Below are 17,390 nucleotides of genomic sequence, written 5' to 3' on the forward strand. Positions count from 1 at the left end.
ACCTATTTAAAAAACGACAACACTGCCTTCAAAGGAAAGAAGATCAGTTGCGAAGCCTCCAGCGTAAAGAGGAGCCGGGTTTGATCCGCAGGCAAACAAACTAAGCCTATAAATGGCAGGATGGTTTATATAAGGAATATTGCTACGACTGGAATAGGAAATTAGCTCTTGTGTCGAGAGCTAATGTTGAGATGCGGTGACAGAGCCAGCGCTTCCCAGGCCCGTGGTCCCACCGCAGCTCCCGACTCCTGGCCCTCGGCCCTTCCCGCTGGGCTCTGGGCCTGTGGCTCTCGCATCGGGCGCTTGTGGTGTGTCCAGTCCCCCCAGCCGGCCCGCAGCCCGACTCCACGCCCCACCTGGAGCCCAGCAGAGGCCTTTCCCCGGAGGGCGAGCGCCCGGGGCTGAGGGGACACGGGGCTGCCGCGTCCTTCCCCGCAGGAGGCAGCCGGCACAGCTGTGACCTTACCGAGGGCGAGTGCAACGCAAGGGCCGGGCCAAGTCCATCCCGCCGCCCGCTGGCCCTGTGCCCGCCTCGCCTCCGCCGCCCGCAGCTCGGGTTTCATTCTTCTAAATATAAGGGGCTGAGGGCGCCCAGAGGCCAGCGCCCCGGCTTCCAGGGCCACGCCATCCCCTCCGACCGCCGCAGGCTTTTAAACTGGGCGTTTTCTGAGGAAACTTCAGAACCACCTTTATTGTGCAGGAACAAACTGGAGCGAAGACCCAGGTGAGCGGCTCCACCACGGCTGTGTGAGTGTTCCTTCCCTTGCCCTTAGGTTTGTTTCAGGCGGAATAAGCGTGGGCATTCTTCGCAGTCGGGTATATACTTTTTTCTTGCTTTTCCAAATAAATACCCGCATTGACTGCATCTTTTTTATTTATTACACTATATTGGATTATAATTTTGTGTGAACTTTTCAATTCTTTTTATTAGATATTTATTACACGGTATTAAATTATGTTGCTTTGCAAAAAATATTCGTGTGGAAAAAAGCGGCTCCACGTTGCTGACGTTAACCTCCCTCTCCCGTCTCTGTCCCTCAGGCGGCTGCTCACGGTCTCTCCCGGGCTTGGCCCAAGGGGACAGCAATGGCATCCGTACCTTCCATAGGCTGCCTTCTGGCCAAAAATCAGTATTATCGCAGTAAGTCGTGTCGCCACGAGAGGTTACCCCTAGAGACTGTGATCAGAAGCGAAGTCGAGGGTGTTAGTAACCTGCGTGGTGTGTACTGGTCAGGACTTAAGGTGGAAGACCGAGGGCGACAGTGAGGGAAACGGGAAAAGAATTCATCAGAGACCCCCAGGCCAAGACGATCAGGCAGCTCATTTCTTTGTTTCAACGATGTTACATTGTATCGATGAAGCCATTAACATAAACAAGTGAAGATCTGTTTATACGTCACGATGATATTTCATTTCAATACCTTGCATTTAATAGAATACATTAAAAACACATTTCTAGAAATAAAATATTGTTCATGTTTTAGAAAAGAGGGGATAGTATGACTGCTTCAGAGCGTTTCTAGTTTCTACGTTGCTGCTGTGGGTAACGGGTTAGCATCTATTGTGCCAGTTCTATTTTCATCTACCCATCTGTGAGTATTTATAGCTCAAAAGAAAACTGTAGCTTCGTAAAGAAAATTCAGAAATGTCATTAAATAAAATGATCACTTTAAAACAAAGTTATCATTTATTGAAAATAAGCCAGCAACATGTTAAAAAACTCTTACTTCCAATTCGGTGTTGGAAACATCTACAGATTTCTTTTTACAAGGTTAAACTATGCCCATTTACCTATATTTTAGCTACAGAAGCCACTTTTATATTCTATTTTAAAGACTGATAGGTTTCAAATACATGTATGACAACACAAACTTTTTAAAAATTCCTTTATTTCTAAATTTGATAGCCTTTGCATGCTATTTAAATATATACACATGTAATATTTCTAATGCAATAAAAGAATGTTATCCATTCTTGATTTTATACTTCGTAACATTTTTAACCCGACAGCATTTGTAACACGTTACGCTCTGTATCTCTGGAGAGAGCAAGCTCACTGTTGCAGGGAATAGGCCGTGTTAGTAAAAAGTGTAACACGCACTCTTATTCTGGGAGACCTTGCAATTGGTAGATGACTATTTGAGTTTTAAATTCATACATGCACGAGCCAGGAGCAGCCGGAGCCACACTGCCCGAGCCGGGGTGCGGCGCCCGCCCGCGCCTGCCGGCTCAGGCCGCACTCACTGCCTGTCTCCTAGAGGCCAGCGTGTCTTCCCTGAGCTCCGACGGCCTGGGCTTCACCGACGAGGGCGACAAACGCCCCCCCGAAGGTGCGCTCTCCCTCCCCGCGTCGCCCTCCTCGCCTCCGTTTTAACCCCTCGGGCTTGTGGGTAAGGAAGTAATCCAGTTGTACTTGGCAGGGCTGCCGGAGATGGCAGAACCCACCTGGTGGCTCAAGTCCTTCTTCCACGCGGACCCTGTGCTCTCGGATGTGATCAGGAAGGAGCTGTGTGCCAGCGGGTGAGTCCGTCCCTTCCGACCGGCACGCGTCCTGCTCGGCGAGTGAGGGTGTTTCTCGGGGACGGCGTCGGCTTTGATACAAAGCGCGACTGGGGGAGAGGGGGGCCGAAGAGCTGCTCCCCACTCTAGTTAACCAACCACCGGTCGGGTCACGAGCGCTTGGTCTCGTTCTATCACTGACGAGCGACTGAAGAGCCATCTGCCCGTTTTTGTTATTGTTTAGCGGGGGACAGATTGGGAATTAGAGGCAAGGTTCTAAATTTTTTTTATTAATATTCAGGAGGCAAAGAACAGTTATCTAGTTGCTGTCTCCAGCGGCCTGGGTGGGTCCCACTGCTGGCACTTAATTTGTTCTTGAGACAATGGCTGATGTAACACTGATAACCAGCCATTAAATAGAACTCAAGAGTGAATGATGATTTTCATAGACTCTAATGTTAAAACGTAAGCATTTTGACTTTCTAATATAAAGAATTTGAAATAGAATCACTTAAATATTGGTGCTTTTTAAAATCCGAGGAAGACACTGTTTTGGAAAGCTGTATCCTTTCCTATCAAGTCCGTGGGTGTGAGTCACCCAGGTGAGCGTTTGGCTTCCCTCCTGCCTTACCTGGGCTATAAAGACACCTGACTTACGGAGGAGCCGCTCAGCTGGTCTCGGTGTCGCCCCGTAAGGACGTGGTTGTAACGACCGTGTTTTACGCAGCACCAACTGTTGACTCTGACCATGGAAATGACGCCCCCTGCTGAGCGGCTTCCACCGTGAGCGCCACCCTTGGGCACTCAGCGATCCCAGATAACCCCGCTGCACCGTCAAAAGGCAAAAACCTGCTGAGACCCCGTAATCAGGCAAGATCACAGCCACCCACGAAAGCGCGGCATCCTCAGGACGGAGACGGCTGCTGCGAGTGGCATCAGCGTCACAAAGGATGTTAGAGAAGCGTGGTTTAGAAACGTGCCCCTTGCAAGCAGCTGGTCTTCAAATGTAGTTGCCTGTTCATAATCCATGTTATTTTTCCAAAATTATTTCAAATTTTTTTTTTTTTTAATTTTCAAAAAAAATTTTAGACTCCTTTTGCTTGTCAAATGATTTGTTATGCCTTAAAACTGAAGCGTCGATACCTAACGTAACGGTTGAAAGGTCATTGGATTCACATGTGAAGAGTTGCAAAATTTTTATTTTTAATCATGAACACTGGAAATAGCAAACATACCCATAAATACATTAGTTTAATACATTACTGTACATTTAACCAATTGTTTGAGTAGACTTTAAAATTTAAAACTTTATTAATATTTAACATTAAGATGACACAATGTTCAGTAAAAATGGCAGTTTAATCTATATACGTAGTGATCTTAGTTGCATTAAAAAGATACATATGCACAAGATGAAAGGCAATGTAACAAAATAGCAACGGTGGCTATTTTTGGAGATGGGATTATGGGTGGTTTCCATTTCCTTCTATTTTTCTGTTACTCAAATTTCCTAATGCAACCCATTTTTCTGTATAATTAGAAAATAATGGAATGTATTTAAAAAGGAACGCTGGAGTAAATTTCCTGAACGTGAATACATCCTATGTTAGTTCGAGTATTTCCTGCTTTCCTCAGTATTGGGTGGGTGATGAGTTTCCGTTTAAAAGCGCCTAGATGCTGCTTGCAAATAGTTTTCAGCGGAAGATGATAAACGCCCGGAAGCCAGGGGTGTGGAGCTCAGCCAGAGGGGATCGCCACTGGGGGGTTTCAGGGCCGCTGCTGCGTTAACGGCCCTGTGCCCGCGACCGTTCACCAACTGTCCTCCTGCCCGACAGCAGGATGAACTACCAAGGCCACCCTCCGCAACAGGCGCTGCGGGCCGCTCCCTTCCTAACTTCCCAGTTCCATTTTGTGACCACCTGTCACTCTGCCGTCAACGAAGGGCACTCAAGTGTCACCTTGGCCCAAGCATACACCACTGTCTACATATTATTGCTTTTTCTGGCTGTCTGCATTTATAAATTTTATCTATTTGTAGAGGCCAGTTAAAGTGTTGGACTATATATTTCACTTGGCTTTCATCTAAAATTAAATCACACGAATTGAAGACTGACCTTTTCTAAACTGAGAGAAAAAGAGGGCATAGTAAAATGGTGAATTTGGGGGATGATTTGTTTTCAAGATTATGAACAAATTCCTTTTTATTTAACAACTTGGTGTGTCAGCAGATTGCTTGCTTAGGTTATTTGATAAATTTCCCAAGTGTCAGAATTGTTGCTTTTATATTAGTTTAGAATAGTGTTATTGCTGCTAAAAGTTACTGGGCGAAGTAGTTGAATTTTACATAGGCTTCTGAATCACACATATTATCATGACCAGATACGGTTATTAAGCACTTTAGAGCGGTGCACACACACACAGACATGCGAGGATAGACTGATCAGTAGACGTTAATATAAGGAATCTTCCTGAAAAGTAATGCTAATGTGAACTCATAAAATGATTTAAAAATGCAAAGTATTTCTGTGTGCTGCCCGAGTTTCTACAGCAAGTGGACTTAAATGTGAAAGACAACAATCGTAGGACTTCTGTAGAAAAATAAAAGCTGATTTTTTCATGATTTTGGGATTGAGGGTGTGCGGAGGTGAATTGAACACGATTAAAATTTAAAATGCCAACTAATCAAAACACCACAGAGTAACAGAAACCACAAACTGAGGAAAGATATTTGCAATACATATAACTGGCAATGGATTAATATCCAGATTACAGAAGGCACTCCTGCAAGCTATTTTTTTTTTTAATTTACTGCTTTTGAGAGAGAGATGTTGTTCCACTTACTTTTGCATCCTTTGGTTGCTTCTTGTATGTGTCCTGATCGGGGACAGAACCCACAACCTTGGGGTATCAGGGTGATGCTCTAACCAACTGAGCCACCTGGCCAGGGTTCTACAAGCTAATCTTTAAAAAGAAACTACCAAATAAAGAATTTATAAAATACTGTAATTGAATTGAAATTTTATAGAAAGGAAACCTAAAATCAAGAAACACCTGAAAAGATTTAAAACACACACACAAAACTCCTTAATAAGTAACAAAGTCCCTACCAAACAGGCAAAAATCACTAGCAAATATAGGTGAGGAGACGGAAAAATTGGGACATTTCCCCCCACACTATTTGGGGAAACAAGCCTGCACTGGCTGCTAGAGGTGAGTATTAACCTGCCCCACGACCCAGTAATGACGCTCACACTAAGACTCTTGCACACACGCAGCCACAGAACACGCTGCCGGATGTTCACGCTGAACTATTTGGGGGAGCAGCACATCCGTCACAGCAGGATAATTAAGATGTGCGAGGTGATGTAAGTAACCTAACTGTACCCAGCGTGGTCTAATCTCCGAAGGGCAAAGCGAGTGGAAAACCGCGCTGCAAGACTCCACACGGCATGGTTCCACGCACAAAGCTCAGCACGCTCGAGGCCCAGAGCGGAGACACGTGCACCTGACACAGCTCCTGCAGCAAAAGCGAGTTCAGGGCTGACACGGGCGGGGCCCCCTCGAGGAGGGGGAGCAGCACACACAGCAGGGAGCCCCGCGGCAGACCTAACGGCGGGACACACTCGCGGCAGGCCCTCCACCAGCAGCATTTCCTTCAACAGCGTCTCCCCGCGACGCTGGGGGAAGCCGGATTCCTGGCGAGGCCGCTGCGTGGCGTCTTCTCTCTCCCCGCTGGGTGGGCTCTCCCCGGGCGCTCCGGGCCTCCCCACACTGGGGATGTGCACCAGGAGCAGTGGCTCGCAGCTGCCCCGGGCGTGCGCGGGTCCGAGCCCCGAGCTGCCAGCGGCCGGGGGAGGCTCCTGGCTGCCCACGGCCCTGAACAGGAGTAAGTGGGTTGGAAGAGGTCTGATCTTTATTCTTCTTTCTTAAATGTATATATAACTCACATTTATTTCCATGTTTAACATTAGATGTGTTTTGAGGTCTTTATTTAGAAGTTTGGTGATGTTTTTGTGACCAGAAATAGAAGGTAGAAACTTAATTTTTATCAATTAGCCTACGTTAAAATTGGTTCCGTTTTATGTCATTTAGCTTAAAATCAGTTTCCAAGAACCTATCAAAGATGTTAAGTGAGGACTTGCTGTATTTTCATGTACACTGAGTTATTCCTAGTACTTTACTCATATCTTATGAATATCCTTCATATCTACTATTTCATAAAAATATTTTTTGAAAAACTCTACACTATTCAGAGATGACAACAGTCAAGAGAAAATTAGATATCCAAACACGAACCACTGTAACTAATTCAGTATATACTCATAGGTGTAGAGTTTTCCTAAATAAAAAAAAAAAGAAAAGAAAAGAAAAAGCCAGGCCACTAGGAAATGGTTTCATTATACGCAATCGTTTATTTAAAATAATTTTCCAAGTCCCCCCAAAATGTAACAGGTTTTGTTTCACTTTTATCCCCTCAGACAGCTAGAAACCAACACTTGCGTTATTTTTGTATTTTGTTTCAACCACTATCTATGCCATATTAGCGACATTTTCCTCTATTAATACTAGAACCAAATACACACACCAATTAGCAGTTACGGTGCCACTGACAAATTCCTTGGGGTTATCAGATGCTGGAGCTATTTCCAGCCGTCTCCACCCAGCCGTCTGGTTTAGGAACATCATGCAACCTCCCCAGGCCTACTTTCTCTCGAAAAATAATTTACTGGATTAGATTATTTCTATTGTTTCATCTGGCTATAAAATCACATGATATAGTCATCATTTTCGATTAATCTTACTTTATCTTATAAAGCATAATCACCTATATTCAAGTAAATATGAATGCATTAAAAATAAACACAAACCCAACATTGCTAATCACTCTAATATATTCCCATTAGTACATAAAAGGGCTTTCACTTGGATTTTTCACTTTGTTTCCATTTCTTTATTTAAAATCAATAAAGTCACAACTGTAAAATGAATGCATTTAAAAACAAAAGATACATTTCAATGACAAAAATATGCAGTCATGAATACTTATTGTGTACACTTTGCCAAGGTCAACAGAATGAAATGTGCTATGAAAAAGTCACCTTCACACTCTGCCTTAGCAAAGACTCTCTCCTGACAGTGAAACTATCAGTTAAGAACATGTACATTTGCATATCTGGGTATCAGCTCCCAAAACCTGCGTGTGCAGGGGTGCTAGATAAAAACATGTGGGCACCAGGACCTTAAAGTTAAGCTTCTAAAACTAAAAACTGAAAATAAAATAGATGACAACTGTATGAAACTAATTTTTTCCCTGACAGAAGTGACACGAGGCATTTCTTAACTACACCGGCTTAGGGGTCATCTGGGGAAACCGGTGGAGGTGCCCCAACCACAGCCCTAGCCTCTGTCATTGGTATAAAACACACCCCTCTATGAAATTATCTTTTACACGACTAAAGTATTCTCATTTGTTTGGGATAATTTATGCTTAGAATATTTTAAACACTTGCTTTTAACATGTGGAACTTCCAGAACTGAGAGTTTTGAAACCCTCTACATATTTCTAGTAGTCGAACACTTGCACATAATAATCCTTTCACTACACACTGATTGGTTTCCTTAAGCAGATCTGATCAACTATCGTAACAGTGATGCTGGTGGCAGTAAGTGATACTCTCAAACTTTTCCTTGTAAATAAGACATAATCCTTTTAATACTAATTACTAAATATGCCACAGTGGATACCTTCTTACCAAGGAATGACTGATTTCAGGCCTTAGTAGGATGAAAAATAGCATTTACTCCCTGTGCTACCACTGAAGAGCTACAACAGCCAAGTGATAGTTTAAGCATGTGACATTCAGCATAAAAATGAAAATTATAATTTCACCAAAAGAAACAACAGACGTGGGAAGAAATTAAATGAGCACAATGTAGGTCCCAAAGATCACCCTAGATTCTGAACTCAATTTTCAAAGCAAGAGGCATCTATGTACAGTTTCTGTGAATATCTCTCATACTATGGAAACGATTTTCAAAGCAAATGCAGGCTAGCTCAGTCCAAGACGAACACTCAGATGAACTACAAGTCCCGTTTGCTAAAGTGCACTGCCGACCAGCCTGCTCCGGCCCTGCGGCCGAGAGAGACCTGGAGTGGCCGTCCCCCACGCCCACTCGTTCACTTACTCACTGTGCTGGATTTTCTTAAACCAAACACTTTACACAGCGGGCTATAGAAAAACAATCCTAAATAGACTATCTTCTAAAATTTCAGAGTAATATAACCCCATTATTTTAAATACTGAAAATGTAAAGGGTCCATAGGAATTAAGAGTATTAAGCATAGACTTCTTACTGTAATAGTCACTTGACATGTGCTCTTAAAATCTCTATGAGAGAAGCAGGTATTTTCCCCGTGTCTTTTGGCAACAGGTTCAAAAGCAGAAGCAGCAGTGCCGTGGGATCCACGAACCTCTTTAAAGCTGAATTCCTCAGTGTCTGTCGTTATTGCACTCGTATGCTGCCCGGAACACAGCGACCGTAACTCGGCAACTGTGGTTGCAAGAGTAAGGTACGTGGGTCTACAACGCGTTTGAGTTTCCACAGAAGGCAGGCAGACAGCTGCGATTCAAATAAGATAATATACGCCTAACTATTGAACATTATATAAAATGAAGTCTCACCCTCACTGCTAAAATCTGTAGGGATCAGAAAAAGACTCACAGTACACGATGTCCTAACTATGGTTGTGTCCACTCCTGAAGTCACTCTGAGTTAAAACAGCAATTTTCCCAAGATTTAAAGAAAAATATATTTTATAAAAGGGATTCTTTTTAATCACTGGCTACATCATTTTTATTACTAAGACGGAAACAAGTTATACTTTCTCCCCATTATAATTTGCTCTGATAAGAGATCTCTCCTTTCATGTCTACAAAAGGTACATCTTCAAGGCTAAAGGATTATCAGTAGGTGCTTTCTTCCTGACTATTTCTCTCTGAAGTATGTCAAGTACGCCTTTAAAGACTCGGGGAGCGGGAGCTTCATGATCTTCTCCCTCAGCAGGTTCTGCGGGGGCTCCTCGGGCTTTGGGGCCTCGCCGGGCTCCCGCTCCTCCTCCTCCCGGTCCTCCTCCATCTTCTCCTCATCATCGCTGTCCGGAGGCTGCGGGATAAGCTGGTTGCCCACGAACACGTACGTGTTGATCCTCTGCTTAACTCTCCGCCTCTTCCTCTTGGGCGGGGCCCTTGGGGGAATCCCCTTGGCCTGCATCTCGTCGTTGATGAAGTTTCTGAGGGTGCGTCGGATGTAGATTCGAGCCAGGTCCTGCAGGTTCCTGACAGCACAGGGCGCTGCGGGAAGAGCCACGCGTTACTCATCGCTTCAAGGTTCATAGGAAACAACAGGCTTTCTCAGTGAACGTTAGAAAGCAGCAAGTATAAAAACTGAATTTCACTAACAACGATTCCAAGGCGTTTACCAAAAGCAAAGCACCATCTAGGAACTGAGGACAGCCCTGGCCGGTGGCTCAGGTTGCAGGTTCAATCCCTGGTCCAGGCGCATACAGGAGGCAACCAATCGATGTGTCCCTCTTGCATTGATGCGCCCACCCCACACCTTCCACTCTCTCTGAAAAATCAGTGGAAAAAAATATCCTCGGGGGAGGATTAACAACAGCAAAAACACAAACATGGCCAAACTACACCTTCCTGTACGTATTTCCAAACTATTCCACCCCCGTCTTCCAAACACCAATAAATGGTACCACCACCTAGCTGTTCAAGTCAAACTTTAGATCCCTCCTTTCCCTCGGCCACCACCTCCTACACAGTCCACTACTGCTCTGCCTTTAACCCACCAACATTATCCGCATCAGCACTGACTCCCTCCTCGGGTGTCATCTGTCCTCTACAGCACAGCCAATGAGCTTCCACCACCCTAAAACTTATTTCCATGACCAAGCTCTTTTCAGCCTAAAGGCTTTTATGTCTGCTGTCCCTCTATATGGAAAATAACGCCACCACGTTAATAAATTACAATTAATAATCTCACAACTGTAATTAATAAATTCATTTTTGTTTAACTTGTCCCTTCTTTTCATGTTTCCATGAAGGCAGCTAACAGTGTCCGGTGCAACGTAGGGGCTTGTTATTAAAAAAAAAGGGAATAAACCCACGGACTCTATTACCACATTTCTATTTAATTCTTCCTAGTTATACAGTCCATTAAGTCCCAAGCATTGAGGTGAAATCACAGTTCAACCAGTAAGGGCCAGCAGTTACTTACGGAGTCCCACGGAATCGGGCTTGCCATTGTCATTCTTACTTGGCTGCACAAGTGGAGCAAATGAAACAGCAAGAATATTTTTACTTTCCCAAGTATTCTGTCCAGTTCGCATAATTTGTGTTAACTATTTAGAGGGAGAAAAGAAATAGAAGAGCTTAATTCAGGAAACGTTACTGCCTTACAGTCACAACTTTGTTTTAATGAAATAATTGCCAGTGATTGCTTTATAATCACTTGTATTTAAACGCAACCAAATTACTTTCATTCACATATTAACTATAAAATAATAAAGAAGGAATCACAAATATTGGCTGTTCAAGACAGATATTTCAATGCAAATGGAATGTCCAAATATGACCAAGTGTCCCTGCATATGACACCGGGGGGTCTGATGGCTTCTAGGGGTAGAATTCCAATCCACACCTGCCACTGGCTCCCGAAGCATGTCTCACACTGGTTCCACTGTTTGGTTACAGCATTCTACATTAATAAACCATGTTCTGATTACTGTACCCGCGAGTCAACTCATGATCTTCCATGCTGACAATAAAATATAGATTCTGACCTCGATTTGACACCTCACTAATAAATGTCATCAGTCATAAAGGGTTTAGGAGTTGTACCTACTCAGCAAACACCCATCACCAGCCCTTGGAAAAAAAGATTAGCCCAGTATGTAGCTTGACCAAGTCAGTATCTTCAATTTATGTTATAAAAACCATTATTATGTTTTATATCAGCATAACAGTATATAATAAATATGTAATAAAACACCAATGGGAAGCCATAGTTTAAAAGTCCAAAAGTGTAGCTTTAAAAGAAAACAGAAAAAGACTGTTCATCTGGGGGTCTCAACTCTGGAATCATTCGAGTAACATTTTTTCAGGAACATTTTTCAATGAGTGTCTTCATATTATGTCTCCTCAATAATGACAAACAATTTTCACAATGCACAGCAATCATGAAATCCACTGAGATGCAAGTGCTGTGCTGGGCTGTCGAGGGACCCCCAAGGTACATAAACGTGCTGGGTCTCGGTCACTGTAGACAAGCGTACCTTCTACTGTACAAACCACGTGGTGTTTTAAACATCTTTGATTTAGGTTAATAGTATTAAAGCTATTTTTCTGAAATAGATTTTTATAAAATTTTAAAGTAATCTGCTTTACAAAGATCCACTGGGGTCAACCTGGCAAATGCAGTAGCCCCCCCTCACCCACAGGGGATATGGTCCAAGCCTCCCAGTGGATGCTTGAAACCACGGAGAGGATTAAACCCATATAAGCTATTTTTATCCTATACATACATACCTACAATAAAACTTAATTTATTAATTAATCACGGTCACAGACGAACAACAGCCAATAATAAAGCGGAACTGTAATGCCGCACTGTAACAGAAGCTGCGCGAACAGTCCCTTTCCAAATGCCTACTGTGCCGCCCTCGGCCTTCTTGCTTTGTAGGGGGTGACAGAGCCTGATGCATCTGAGAAGCTTCACCCCTGCGCTCAAAGGGAGCACTTCACGGGGCTCCTCTGACATATCCGAGTCCACAGTAGCACCGCTCTCGCCCTTTGGGGCCATTATCAAGTAAAGTAAGTTGAATGCTCGACAGTTGATCTGATAACTGAGATGGCTACTAAGTGACTAAAGGGCAGACAATGCACACAGTGTAGCTACGACAGACAAAGGGACAATTCATATCCAGGACGGACAGAGTGAGAAGGCTCAAGACTTCATCACGCTACTCAAAATGTGGTGCCGCTTAAAGCTTATGAACTATTTATTTCTTGAAACTTCCATCTAATATTTTTGGACTATGGTTGACCACAGGTAACTGAGGCAACAGACAGTGAAACCAAAGATATGGGGGGACTTTTGTACCACAAAGACAGCAGCTCAGCGTGGGTGACAGACCAAGTCTCTTCTAATACCAGTAGAGGGAACTTTTTTGTACCTGCTTTGATTAAATAATCAAGAGTCCATTTCAAACATTTTTATGCATTGAGATCTATGAAGATTATTTCTTCTTTAAAAATTACACTGTACCTTTATGGTGTTACACTTCCCACCTTAAACTAATGTGCCTGTTTTCTATGCCATTAAGCAGAAGGACAGTGACACTACCTGATCTTCTATAGGCATGACTAGAATGCCTCCAACCTTCAGTAGTATCTTCATGTAGTTCTCATGGTCCTTCTGGACTCCAGCTCCACAGTAAACCCGATCGTACTGATGACTGTCAGATGCTATCTGGAGACAATTGCCAACCACAAAGGCAGGTTCACAGAACTCAAATCTGCATGAAAAATAAATACGCTTTAATTCATTTAAACGAAAAATCAGATAAAAAATATTCTCTGAAGTAGTGAAGTTACCAAAATTAATTCTAAGGATAAAATATTATGAAATTTGACTTAAATATCATACTTATGAAGTTTAACACTGATTAAATGTTATTTTACTATCACTATAGTATAAATATTTTTTAAATATTAACCTACATTTTTGCCACACTGCCCCTCAAGGCTTAAAAAATGAAGATGACGAAGAGCCCATCACACCACCAACCTTATGACATCACACAAATGATATACAAGGATAAGAACCACAGGATGAGAGAGAGAGAGAGAGAGGGAGGGAGGCTTCACTTCCCACCGCCCTTTCCAAAAACACCCGGGGGGCCGCTGGAAACGGGGAGGGCAGGTGCAGCATCAGCTGTGCGAGACACTCGCTGCAGTCACTGCAGCAAACCTGTCGGGAGATCCCAGCGTGACCATGTGCCCTCGCAGCCACTAAGGTCAGGGAGATGTCCCTAACAAGTTTAGCAGAGCTGTGTTACAGGCTTGGGACAGACAGCAGGTGGACAGTAATTTTCCTTACTGCTGCTCTGGCCCCGTGGTCTCCCTGCGCGACCGAAGAAGAGAGATGGCTTCAAAGCAAAGCATTTTCTACCAACCCCTTGCCCTTGGTTCCTGGTTACAGTGTTGGTTCATGGCATAGAGAGCTGTGATTTTACAAACTTCCCTGGTTAGGCTCCTACTTTAGTCCTTAAATCCTGACAGACCTGAAAATAGTCTCTAACATATAACATAATTACAACCTCAATACACTAAAACGTAATCATTTTTAAAGTTAATTAATGAAATATCCTTTCACTTTTAAGTGGATTAGAGTTAATATGACCACACAGCAAAACCAGGCTATCGTGTAAGGATGAAGTGATTTACATTAAGTCTCAGCATGCGGTGAAAACAGACACTGACCAAGTCAGTCATTTATACTTTGTCAAATGTATATATATCCTGTTCTTTGGTAATTAACATTTATTATGCAGTACGTTTTCATTAAAATACAGGCACATTATGATCCCTGATAGTTAAGGGAGTTTTACCATGACGCCCTGTCTGCTTGGTGGGTGGGATGGGGTGGAAAGGGTTGATGGGGGTCAGTGAACAGCGTGTACCCTGTAATCTCTTCTCCACATCCCCTCGCTAATGTAATCTCTGCCCCATTCTCTCTTGTACTGTGACTGCCTCCTCACTGCTCACACTGCTCACACCTCCCTTCCACCGTTTCGCTACCTACAGGGCAGGAAGGTTCAAGCTCCTTAAGGGTGTCCCACGGGCTCTTTATGATTCTCGTCAAGCCGTCCTTCCAGGATTGTTTCCGGGCTCTGCTCCCACCCACACTGCGTTAAATTATTTGCTGCTAGTTGTGTAGAGGAGCTATTACAAGGTGTTCTGAAACACTGTATCTGTGGATGTGCTGTTCCTTTGATAAATGCCTGCTATCCCTCCAAGATACAGTTCAAATATTAGCTTTGCAACAAAATCTTATCCAACTCTTTAACAGAATCTCATTTTTTCCACTTGCAGAGCACACAAAAAGTGTAAATTTACCTATAGGGACCATGTTTCATTTCTCTTTTATATTAAAGACTGGTACAACCTATGACTGTCTAAAATATGACCAAAATATAATTTATAACTTGTTGGCTTTCAAGTAATTAGATACTGTGGATCAGTGGCTTAATCACTTTATCAAACTCACAGTAAACATTCTTTAAAAAGAAAAAGTCAGACTACTGTCAATGAAGTCTATCTAAAAATCTTCATTCATTTTAAATAATTTACTTTCATAATAATTTAAGTCAGTCATAATTTTCAGCATGACTGGGAACATAAAATTTAAATAAAAATTTAAATTTGAATTATTAAAGCCCTTTTTATCATCAAGTCTGTTCAATAAACTCAAAAATATTCTTATAGTTTTAAAAGCTTCCTACTATTTAAAAACACATGACAGGCCTGGCCGGGCATGGCTCAGCGGTTGAGCATCGACCTATGATCCAGGAGATCACGGTTCAATTCCCAGTAAGGGCACAGGCCCGGGTTTGGGGCTTGATCCCCAGTAGGGGGCGTGCAGGAGACAGCCAATCAATGACTCTCTCATCATGGATGTTTCTATCTCTCTCTCTCCCTCTCCATTCATCTCTCTGAAATCAATAAAGATATATTTTAAACAAAAACAAAACAAAACAAAAGTGACAGCTTATAGAATGATCACCTAGAAAAACACCGTTACAAGTGAACAGCTTACAATCAAAACTACTTCTCATACTAGTGATATTTATACATCTCATCCCAGCAAAATGAATTAGCAAGAATTTAGTGCCTGATCTAGAATTAAATGTAAGTCCGGTCAAGTTACCTGACACTAGTAATTAGCAAAGTTCATCATGTCAAGTACTACTTTCTGAGCACCAGCTGTGTATAAAGCCTGGAAACACAATGGGAAACACCCATGCCTACATCTGTGGAAGACACAAGCATAAAACTATCTGACCAATTAAAGATTAATTTACAACTTCGGTAAATGCTCTAAAGGAAAGAAACAGGATTCTCTAAGACTGAGGATGAAAGGAAACTAACAGACCTGGGGAGGCAGAGGAAGGTTCCCTGAGAAATAGGAAGCTATGATCTTAATAAGGAGACAGGACAATCTAGAGCCACAATATCCGAGAGAGCAGCCACTGCCCCCCCGTGGATACTGAGCCCATAAAGTATGGCACACTGAGGTGTGAGAATAAAATTAAGCAGGGATTTCAAAGATTCAAACAAAAAAAGTGAAATATATCAATATTTATCCTGTATTTGTGTGTATCTGCATATGACATATGCACTTCAAAAGCCCCATACACGTCAGCAACTGTCTGACCTGTCGCCTGTGACGGATGTCAGCGGAGTCCTCACCACACCAGCCTGTGAGACATCCTCCTGGTCTTCCTGCTGCCCTTGAATATTCCTCTGAATTACCTGCACCTCCACCACCTAGTCCAGTCCTCAAAACATTTACTAAACAAGCAAACCATATCAGAAACATAAATGTTTTGTCAACTTTTCCACCTACCAACTTTTAAGATGAACCCAAAGTTGACAAATTAAATATGTTAATCACAAAAATCTCAGGACTAGAAGAGAAACTTGCCTAGATAAAGGAAAAAATATGTAAAAATATATGCCTATGGCATTCTCTGCATCAACATGATGGTTCTTGTTTTACTAACTTGGTTGCTATAAATAACTGTAGCTTAATGTTACAGAATGCATACGTTTTTTTCTCCCCAAAATGCCAAAAAACAACAAAAAAAAACCTCAAATAGTAAAACAGAACAAACCCTTTCCTTTTACGAATGATTCGACTGTTCCATATACTGAGAGGCACTTTTTAGGAGCCTCTATTAAGGTCTTAAATAAGCCCCCCTACTCTACGAAACAACCTGATGTGATCCCTTACGACGCAGCCGAGAACAAGTCTATTCGCTTCAATGCAGAAAGCATTACAAAGGCTCATTAGAGAAAAATTAGATCTCTAAATTTATAAGTAATTTCTATTAGTGGAAATGGAACAGATACTTCTAACATATGAATGTGGGTGTTTACACTTCTATTTGAGGTTATTTATATTAATTTCCTTTACCAGAATACTCTACTTTGAAACTTTAATTGAACTTGAGCCAATATTTCAAAAGGACTATTTCTAGATACAAAATACTAAAACTTCAAGGACATAGTAAAATGGGGAGGAAAGTATAATATTTTTATTACACTGAAATATTTAGGACATAATAGCGAATTTATACACCAAACACATTACAAAAAGGTGGTAACACTACCAATGTAGTAGTTATAAGAAGTGTCTACCAGAGTGTATCCTATCTGGGGACTGTTTATTATACTTACAGCTATGACCTTTTCCACCAAACAATACAAGAATCCTTCACATTAGTAAAAAATTCAGCTCTCAAATTCCACATATTTACATTATTTTTCATATATAAATGCGCTATGGATCATCTCTCCTCATACAAACTTACAGATGAGCTTTAGATTTCTGACTAGGCATGTGGCTGAGGATACTTAGACGTTGTGTATTCTGATACTAGAATTATGACTTTTATTACAGCATTTCATGTAAATGAATTCGTATCAATGGAACTAATAATATTTTTTCAAAAAGTCGAAGATGAAAAATTTCCAGGCAAATGTTTACAGACAAGCTCATGTCCGGATCCTGTGTTCGTATCCTATGTATGAAGAGTT

At 42.3% G+C, this 17,390-nt stretch overlaps 2 protein-coding genes across 4 annotated transcripts in view; one reads left to right on the plus strand and one right to left on the minus strand.

The window, feature by feature from the left end:
• The first annotated feature begins 1,048 nt into the window (after positions 1-1,048).
• On the plus strand, positions 1,049-2,524 carry PPDPFL (pancreatic progenitor cell differentiation and proliferation factor like). Its single transcript, XM_016198960.2, has 3 exons — positions 1,049-1,141; positions 2,259-2,330; positions 2,421-2,524. The coding sequence occupies exons 1-3, from the start codon at positions 1,087-1,089 to the stop codon at positions 2,522-2,524; spliced, it is 231 nt and encodes a 76-aa protein (XP_016054446.2). The 5' UTR covers positions 1,049-1,086.
• A 4,903-nt stretch (positions 2,525-7,427) lies between these two features.
• Positions 7,428-17,390, minus strand: part of PCMTD1 (protein-L-isoaspartate (D-aspartate) O-methyltransferase domain containing 1) — a 34,616-nt gene continuing 24,653 nt past the window's right edge. For all 3 annotated transcript variants that reach the window (XM_087825262.1, XM_087825263.1, XM_016198910.2), the window contains 3 exons: positions 12,913-13,084; positions 10,786-10,909; positions 7,428-9,851 (listed from right to left, as the gene is read on the minus strand). In XM_087825262.1, coding sequence (XP_087681388.1) covers positions 9,487-9,851; positions 10,786-10,909; positions 12,913-13,084 — 661 coding nt within the window. In that variant the 3' untranslated portion in view covers positions 7,428-9,486. The remainder of the gene's footprint in view (positions 9,852-10,785; positions 10,910-12,912; positions 13,085-17,390) is intronic.

The sequence above is a fragment of the Miniopterus natalensis genome, chromosome 16, assembly GCF_054644295.1.
Source record: "Miniopterus natalensis isolate mMinNat1 chromosome 16, mMinNat1.hap1, whole genome shotgun sequence".
NCBI lineage: Eukaryota > Metazoa > Chordata > Mammalia > Chiroptera > Miniopteridae > Miniopterus > Miniopterus natalensis.